Here is a 10,000-nt window from a genome sequence, read left to right on the forward strand (position 1 = left end):
ATACTCGAGTATATACAGTAAATGTAATAATACCAATAATAATAGAGAAAAATAATAAATGTACCCTATCTTCTCGAGTATAAGCTGACCCAAATATAAGCCAAGCAGGACCCTCACCCGAGTATAAGCCGAGGGGGGCTTTTTCAGTCTTTGAAAAAGGGCTGAAAAACTAGGCTTATACTCGAGTATATACAGTAAATGTAATAATACCAATAATAATAGAGAAAAATAATAAATGTACCCTATATTCTCGAGTATAAGCTGACCCAAATATAAGCCAACCAGGATCCTCACCCGAGTATAAGCCGAGGGGGGCTTTTTCAGTCTTATACTCGAGTATATGCAGTATATGATTACGTTTTATTACTAACTTATTATTATTAAATTTTCAATTGCTATTATGTTATTATATATAGGGCTGAAAAACTAGGCTTATACTCGATACTTCAGGGTTAGGATGCAGGAGAGTTCCTGCAAGCTTCTGCCACAACTTTCCCGAAGTTTGCACTATTGATGTTGATGCAAAGGCACCTGGAAATGCCCACCTGTCCTCCTTACCTGAGGAGCCGCATGCCGGCGGTGGCCCCCAAATAGGCGGGAGCTTCTCGCCGCCGCTCCGGAGGGATCACCATCATGGCCTCGTCCAGGCACGGCCGGAGCGAGGCGCCCGCCTCAGTCGGGTGGCTGTCATAGGACGAGATCCCAGATCCTGCAGAATCAATAGATACTTTTTGTGTCCATATAAATAATCAAGAATAAATTTAGAGGAAGCATGGACAGCATTGGGTAATCCAATCCATATTCGGCGGAGTTAACCATCCGGGCCGGGTGTTTCAGCCCATTTGAAATTCTGTATTTCTCGGATTTATTTATTACTAGCTGTGCCCGGCCACGCATTGCTGTGGCATTTTCTGGTGATGTTGGTGAGAAATTGTTGAGGTAGTGGTGGTATTGAATGTCTGTTGTATGGTTGTCTTTATGTTTAGTATGCACACTGAAGTGGATTATATGGCAGTGTGGACTCAAGATAATCCAGTTCAAAGCAGATAATCTAAGATTATAAATGGGTTATATAGCTGTGTGGAAGGGCCTTGAGTCTACATTGCCATATAATCCAGTTAAAATCTGATAATCTGTGGAAGAGGCCTAAGTGAGGCCTAACTGTGCCTGTCCCTTGGGCTGAGTAGGTTGCTAGGAGACCAAGTGGGTGGAGCTTAGCCCTCTAACTGGCAGCAATTGGATAAAATTATTCCTTTTCCTCTAATTAGGACTTTATTTTTCTTTTCTTTTTGTTGTATCAACCTAGAGCCGTGGATGATGGGTTGTGTTGTCAAATTTCGAAGTTGGGGGGCCTGTAGTTTTGTTGTTTTGTGCGCTGCCCTGATGCCATCACTCTTTTATATATATAGATTTATGCAGACTAATTCAACCAGAGAAATCAGCCATAGCAGAGCATTTGATGAACCAGCCTGGACACAGGATACTATTTGAGAACCCAAAAATGCTGGACCATTCTAACAACTATCATGTCAGACGACACAGAGAAGCCATTGAAATCCACAAGAAGCATGTGGACAACTTCAACAGAAAGGAAGAAACCATGAAAATGAACAAAATCTGGCTACCAGTATTAAAAAACTCAAAAATCAGAACAGTAAATAAAAAGCAATACTCTGAAAACAGAGGATTTCCAGACATGAATCAACCTAGGGCAGTTAACGACTCTAAACAAAGGAAGAAGACAGCAGATAAGCTTTTCAATGCTAATTAAAGTGATTAACTACACAACATTCACACTGACCTCTCTCACCCTAGACTTTCCACAGATATATATTTACCTCTTTGCTTAGTTTTCTCCATACCTCACAACCTCTGAGGATGCCTGCCATAGATGTGGGCGAAACGTCAGGAGAGAATGCTTCTGGAACATGGCCACACAGCCCGAAAGACACACAACAACCCTGTCAATAGATACTTTTTGTGTCCATATAAATAATCAAGAATAAATTTAGAGGAAGCATGGACAGCATGGGTAATCCAATCCATATTCGGCTGAGTTAACCATCCGGGCCGGGTGTTTCAGCCCATTTGAAATTCTGTATTTCTCGGATTTATTTATTATTTATTTATTAGCGACATTTATATCCTGTCCTTCTCACCCCGAAGGGAACTCAGGGCAGCTTTCAAGTTATTTATACAGTAGAGTCTCACTAGTCTATATACAGTAGAGTCTCACTTATCCAACATAAACGGGCCGGCAGAACGTTGGATAAGTGAATATGTTGGATAATAAGGAGAGATTAAGAAAAAGCCTATTAAACATCAAAATAGGTTATGATTTTACAGATTAAGCACCAAAATATCATGTTATACAAAAAATTTGTCAGAAAACGTAGTTCAATGCTCAGTAATGTTATGTTATAATTACTGTATTTACAAATTTAGCACCAAAATATCACGATATATTGAAAACATTGACTACAAAAATGCGTTGGATAATCCAGAACGTTGGATAAGCGAGTGTTGGATAAGTGAGACTCTACTGTATATAAAAGAGTGATGGCATCAGGGCAGCGGACAAAACAACACAACTACAGGCCCCCCAACCTCGAAATTTGACAACACAACCCATCATTCACGGCTCTAGGTTGATACAACAAAAAGAAAAGAAAAATAAAGTCCTAATTACAGGGAGAGGAATAATAGTTTTTATCCAATTGCTGCCAGTTAGAAGGCTAAGCTCCGCCCACTTGGTCTCCTAGCAACCTACTCAGCCCAGGGGACAGGCACAGTTAGGCCTCACTTAGGCCTCTTCCACAGATTATCAGATTTTAACTGGATTATATGGCAGTGTAGACTCAAGGCCCTTCCACACAGCTATATAACCCATTTAGAATCTTATATTATCTGCTTTGAACTGGATTATCTTGACTCCACACTGCCATATAATCCACTATAATACTATGATGTAATACAAAATAATACAGCAGAGTCTCACTTATCCAAGCTAACGTTCTAACTGGCAGCTAGAGGAAAAATGGCCTTTTCTCGTTCTCTAATTTGGACTTTATTTTTCTAAGTTTTTTTGTTTGAAAAACATATTTTTGATGACTCTGCCTTTTGTGGCCAAATTTGGTGAGATTTGGTTCAGTGGGTTTGTTGTTTACTCCATAGTAAAATGCACATTACATTTTTATACATATAGATATTGTTAAAATTGATACAGACGTGATTTTTTTGATGTGGTGCATATGGATGGCCTAAGCCAACTTGGGCCCTCCGGGTGTTTTGGACTACAACTCCCACAATTCCTAACAGCCTACCGGCTGTTAGGAATTGTGGGAGTTGTAGTCCAAAACACCCGGAGGGCCCAAGTTGTCCCAAGCTTATCCTAAATGCTATTTTCAAGACAATAACTGACCGTTGACGTGGCAGGAGAAGGTCTGGCTGACCACCCCGGTGTTGTTCTCTTTGTCCGTCGGCCACTGGTAGACAAACAGGGAGGTGTGGGATGACCCGGCGTCGAAAACCAGTCCGTACTGGTGGGGAAACAAGTCATTAAGACAGAATCAAACTGCATCAATTCTCCAGAGTTCGATCCGACATTGTATCGGTCGCAATGGCCGTCGGCGCATTAAACTCACCTTATTTTCGGGCGGTAGAGCAACACTACGTATCCCGACCAGGCTGAGAATCAGGGCGACAATGGAGAAGACACACAAAGTCAGAAGAGCGACGCGAGGAAGCCATTTGTGCCATTTAAAAGCCATTTCTACAAATGTGAAAACACAATTTCAGATTTTAAAGACCCAACTGAGAGATGGAAACAAGCACGAAATCGTCTAAATACATGAGGATGAAGATCTTTCTGTTTCTGGTTAGAATACATTACTGAGAGACGGAGACAAGCACGAAATCGTCTAAATACATGAGGATGAAGATCTTTCTGTTTCTGGTTAGAATACATTACTGAGAGACGGAGACAAGCACGAAATCGTCTAGATACATGAGGATGCAGATCTTTCTGTTTCTGGTTAGAATACATTACTGAGAGACGGAGACAAGCACGAAATCGTCTAGATACATGAGGATGCAGATCTTTCTGTTTCTGGTTAGAATACATTACTGAGAGACGGAAACAAGCACGAAATCGTCTAAATACATGAGGATGAAGATCTTTCTGTTTCTGGTTAGAATACATTACTGAGAGACGGAAACAAGCACGAAATCGTCTAAATACATGAGGATGCAGATCTTTCTGTTTCTGGTTAGAATACATTACTGAGAGACGGAAACAAGCACGAAATCGTCTAAATACATGAGGATGAAGATCTTTCTGTTTCTGGTTAGAATACATTACTGAGAGACGGAAACAAGCACGAAATCGTCTAAATACATGAGGATGAAGATCTTTCTGTTTCTGGTTAGAATACATTACTGAGAGACGGAAACAAGTACGAAATCGTCTAAATACATGAGGATGCAGATCTTTCTGTTTCTGGTTAGAATACATTACTGAGAGACGGAAACAAGCACGAAATCGTCTAAATACATGAGGATGAAGATCTTTCTGTTTCTGGTTAGAATACATTACTGAGAGACGGAAACAAGTACGAAATCGTCTAAATACATGAGGATGAAGATCTTTCTGTTTCTGGTTAGAATACATTACTGAGAGACGGAGACAAGTACGATATCGTCTAGATACATGAGAATGCAGATCTTTCTGTTCTTGGTTAATTAATGCAGTTTAGTACCACTTTCTCTCGCCAATCTTGTCACACTTACAAAATAACCTTGGTGTAATCTATAGACAGATATATTTCTCTTGGCATTCAATGCTAGAAGTTTTCAGAAGTTTGCAAAAGAAAACACACTGATAAGGGAGGAGAAGAGAGAAATAGATCACATATTGCAAGCAATAGCCTGCAGGCTTTGCAAAAGTAAACACACTGATAAGGGAGGAGAAGAGAGAAATAGATCACATATTGCAAGCAATAGCCTGCAGGCTTTGCAAAAGAAATCACACTGATAAGGGAGGAGAAGAGAGAAATAGATCACATATTGCAAGCAATAGCCTGCAGGCTTTGCAAAAGAAAACACACTGATAAGGGAGGAGAAGAGAGAAATAGATCACATATTGCAAGCAATAGCCTGCAGGCTTTGCAAAAGTAAACACACTGATAAGGGAGGAGAAGAGAGAAATAGATCACATATTGCAAGCAATAGCCTGCAGGCTTTGCAAAAGAAATCACACTGATAAGGGAGGAGAAGAGAGAAAAAGATCACATATTGCAAGCAATAGCCTGCAGGCTTTGCAAAAGAAAACACACTGATAAGGGAGGAAAAGAGAGAAATAGATCACATATTGTAAGCAATAGCCTGCAGGCTTTGCAAAAGAAAACAAACTGATAAGGGAGGAGAAGAGAGAAATAGATCACATATTGCAAGCAATAGCCTGCAGGCTCCGTTGCTGGTCTTGACCCGATTATAAGGAGGCTTTTTCAGCTCATAGATAAGGGCTGAAAAACTGGGCTTATCTTATATATACACACACAATAAAATAATATTATTGGTTTTCCATTTTTATGGTTTGCCACATTATGTTGTCCTCGTTGCTGAAACTTTTTTCACCAGTTAAGAGAATTAATGACTTTTCAAAGGTTGGCTGAAGATCTAATCGGGGAAGGGATCTGGTCAAACCAGAATAGCGTTCCAACAATAGACCTAGCGTTTCACATTCTGAACGGGTTCATTTCGAAGGAAGGAAACCACCTCAATGGCATAGAGCCCTGGGAAATATAGAGCAGGATATAATACTAACACTATGTGTAATCATTGTAGTTTGCACTCTTGGGCAGAGAAGACCCCGGACCTTGTAGAACTACAACTCCCAGGATCCCTTGGCACGGAGCCACGACCAAAGTGGCATCAAGCTGCATTAATTCCATCACCTAGGTACACTTCTGGGAGTTGTAGTTTGCACTCTTCAGCAGAAAAGGCTCTGAACCTTGGTGAACTACAACTCCCAGGATTCCTTAGCACAGTGATGGCCAACTAATGTCTTTTGTGGCCAAATTTGGTGCAATTTGGTCCAGTGGTTTTGTTGTTTACTCCATGGGAATTATGCGCATTACATACATACATACATACATATATATATATATAATCATTCTATTATTATTGTAGTATATTATTATATTATTACTATTATATTATTATAATATTATTCATTATTCATGACTACGTTGAAACTACAATAGAGAGAAATCAGCGTGGAAATTGCAAGAGGTACCATAGATGGTTGTCCATGGAAATGAGGGTAGTAAATAGTTTTTGATTTATTAAATATAGCTATATATTACAATTATATATTTTTGTTATTTAAACTATATATATTGTGAAATTATGGTTTTTTTTCTCAAAGTGACACACCACCCAAGTCATGCTAGGTTTTTTGGTGAATTTTTACACACCAAGTGCAAAAGGTTGCCCATCATCGGCCTAGATGCACCTCTGGGAGTTGTAGTTTGCACTCTTTGGCAGAAAAGGCTCCGGACCTTGTAGAACTACAACTCCCAGGATCCCTTAGCACGGAGCCATGACCAAAGTGGCATCAAGCTGCATTAATTCGCACTTCTGGGAGTTGTAGTTTGCACTCTTTGGCAGCAAAGGCTCCGGACCTTGTAGAACTACAACTCCCAGGATCCCTTAGCGTGGAGCCACGACCAAAGTGGCATCAAGCTGCATTAATTCGCACTTCTGGGAGTTGTAGTTTGCACTCTTTGGCAGAAAAGGCTCCGGACCTTGTAGAACTACAACTCCCAGGATCCCTTAGCGTGGAGCCACGACCAAAGTGGCATCAAGCTGCATTAATTCGCACTTCTGGGAGTTGTAGTTTGCACTCTTTGGCAGCAAAGGCTCCGGACCTTGTAGAACTACAACTCCCAGGATCCCTTAGCGTGGAGCCACGACCAAAGTGGCATCAAGCTGCATTAATTCGCACTTCTGGGAGTTGTAGTTTGCACTCTTTGGCAGAAAAGGCTCCGGACCTTGTAGAACTACAACTCCCAGGATCCCTTAGCGTGGAGCCACGACCAAAGTGGCATCAAGCTGCATTAATTCGCACTTCTGGGAGTTGTAGTTTGCACTCTTTGGCAGAAAAGGCTCCGGACCTTGTAGAACTACAACTCCCAGGATCCCTTAGCGTGGAGCCACGACCAAAGTGGCATCAAGCTGCATTAATTCGCACTTCTGGGAGTTGTAGTTTGCACTCTTTGGCAGCAAAGGCTCCGGACCTTGTAGAACTACAACTCCCAGGATCCCTTAGCGTGGAGCCACGACCAAAGTGGCATCAAGCTGCATTAATTCGCACTTCTGGGAGTTGTAGTTTGCACTCTTTGGCAGCAAAGGCTCCGGACCTTGTAGAACTACAACTCCCAGGATCCCTTAGCGTGGAGCCACGACCAAAGTGGCATCAAGCTGCATTAATTCGCACTTCTGGGAGTTGTAGTTTGCACTCTTTGGCAGAAAAGGCTCCGGACCTTGTAGAACTACAACTCCCAGGATCCCTTAGCACGGAGCCATGACCAAAGTGGCATCAAGCTGCATTAATTCGCACTTCTGGGAGTTGTAGTTTGCACTCTTTGGCAGAAAAGGCTCCGGACCTTGTAGAACTACAACTCCCAGGATCCCTTAGCACGGAGCCATGACCAAAGTGGCATCAAGCTGCATTAATTCGCACTTCTGGGAGTTGTAGTTTGCACTCTTTGGCAGAAAAGGCTCCGGACCTTGTAGAACTACAACTCCCAGGATCCCTTAGCACGGAGCCATGACCAAAGTGGCATCAAGCTGCATTAATTCGCACTTCTGGGAGTTGTAGTTTGCACTCTTTGGCAGAAAAGGCTCCAGACCTTGTAGAACTACAACTCCCAGGATCCCTTAGCACGGAGCCATGACCAAAGTGGCATCAAGCTGCATTAATTCGCACTTCTGGGAGTTGTAGTTTGCACTCTTTGGCAGAAAAGGCTCCGGACATTGTAGAACTACAACTCCCAGGATCCCTTAGCATGGAGCCATGACCAAAGTGGCATCAAGCTGCATTAATTCGCACTTCTGGGAGTTGTAGTTTGCACTCTTTGGCAGAAAAGGCTCCGGACCTTGTAGAACTACAACTCCCAGGATCCCTTAGCACAGAGCCATGACCAAAGTGGCATCAAGCTGCATTAATTCGCACTTCTGGGAGTTGTAGTTTGCACTCTTTGGCAGAGAAGGCTCCAGACCTTGTAGAACTACAACTCCCAGGATTTCTCAGCTGCCTTAATTTATCAAGCTGCTTTAATTCCAATGCCTAGATGCACTTCTGGGAGTTGTAGTTTGCACTCTTCGGCAGAAAAGGCTCTGCACCTTGTAGAACTACAATTCCCAGGATTTCTCAGCTGCTTTGATTCATCAAGCTGCTTTAATTCCACCGCCTAGATGCACTTCTCGGAGTTGTAGTTTGCACTCTTTGGCAGAGGAGACCCCGGACCTTGTAGAACTACAACTCCCAGGATTTTTTTTAGCACAGAGTTGTGGCCAAAGTGGCATCAAGCTGCATTAATTCCACCACCTAGGTACACTTCTGGGAGTTGTAGTTTGCATTCTTCAACAGAAAAGGCTCCAGACCTTGTAAAACTACAACTCCCAGGATTTCTTGCCCTGGGATTCCTCCCTCTCAGTATCTCACTTATAGCCATTCTCTCTTCCTTTTAGGAATGGTGGGAGTTGCGATCCGAAAGACCCGGAGAGCCGAAGTTGGCCTGTGCCCGTTCTCGCATTTCCTGGAAGGCCTTTATTTCTGCAAACACACCGTGACCGGTCTTGGCAAACAGACAGCGCCGTAAGTAAACATTAAACCCGGATCGACTTCCCTTTCGGTGCCAGTTTTCTGACGCGATCCCTTTGCTCCACCTCTTCTGAGTGGCAGCCTTTCGACTCGACACCCTCCGAAAATATTCCAAACATTCCCCTTTACATTCTCTATATCTGAGAGCCCTGAGCTGCTGAACTTGCAGACCGAAAGTTCGAAAACATGCAAACGTGAGTAGATCAATAGGTACTGCTCACGACCTTGGAGGTGTCTATGGACAATGCCGGCTCTTCAGCTTAAAAATGGAGATGAGCACCAACCCGCAGGGTCTGATACCACTAGACTTAATGTCAGGGGAAAACATTTACCTTTACTATAACCTATAATCACATTGACCTTTCTCGCTGCTGCACAGCACTCTTGGCTCACATTCAGCTTGGGGTCTATGAAGACTCTTGGGTCTCTTCCATATATAGATATAGATAAATATAGTTTTACTCACGTATAACCTAGATAGATAAATAGATAGATAGATATCGCCTAGAATCACATTGGCCTTTCTTGCTGCTGCATCATACTCTTGGCTCACATTCAGCTTGGGGCCTATGAAGACTCTTAGGTCTCTTCCATATATAGATATAAATAGATATATTACTCACGTATAACCTAGATATATATATAGATAGATAGATAGATAGATATCGCCTAGAATCACATTGGCCTTTCTTGCTGCTGCATAGCACTCTTGGCTCACGTTCAGCTTGGGGTCTATGAAGACTCTTAGGTCTCTTCCATATATAGATATAGATAGATGTAGTTTTACTCACGTATAACCTAGATAGATAGATAGATAGATAGATTTAGCCTAGAATCGCATTGGCCCTTTTCGCCGCCGCATCACACTCTTGGCTTACGTTCAGTCTGTGGTCTCCTAAGACTCTTAGGTCCCTTTCATATAGATATAGATATAGATAGATATTGTTTTACTCACGTATATCCTATAATATATATATATAGATAGACAGATAGATAGATAGATAGATAGATAGCCTAGAATCACATTGGCCTTTCTTGCTGCTTCATCATACTCTTGGCTCACGTTCAGCTTGGGATCTCCTAAGACTCTTAGGTCCCTTCCATATATCTATA

General features: G+C 42.2%; 1 protein-coding gene across 2 annotated transcripts in view; it reads right to left on the reverse strand.

Annotated features, from left to right (window-relative positions):
- entpd8 (ectonucleoside triphosphate diphosphohydrolase 8) overlaps positions 1-10,000 on the reverse strand; it is a 34,677-nt gene that overhangs the window by 18,981 nt on the left and 5,696 nt on the right. For both annotated transcript variants that reach the window (XM_062959091.1, XM_062959092.1), the window contains 3 exons: positions 3,645-3,772; positions 3,422-3,539; positions 559-709 (listed from right to left, as the gene is read on the reverse strand). In XM_062959091.1, the coding sequence (XP_062815161.1) occupies positions 559-709; positions 3,422-3,539; positions 3,645-3,772 (397 nt within the window). The remainder of the gene's footprint in view (positions 1-558; positions 710-3,421; positions 3,540-3,644; positions 3,773-10,000) is intronic.

This window comes from Anolis carolinensis, unplaced genomic scaffold (assembly GCF_035594765.1).
Source record: "Anolis carolinensis isolate JA03-04 unplaced genomic scaffold, rAnoCar3.1.pri scaffold_7, whole genome shotgun sequence".
In the NCBI taxonomy this organism is placed as follows: Eukaryota; Metazoa; Chordata; class Lepidosauria; order Squamata; family Dactyloidae; genus Anolis; species Anolis carolinensis.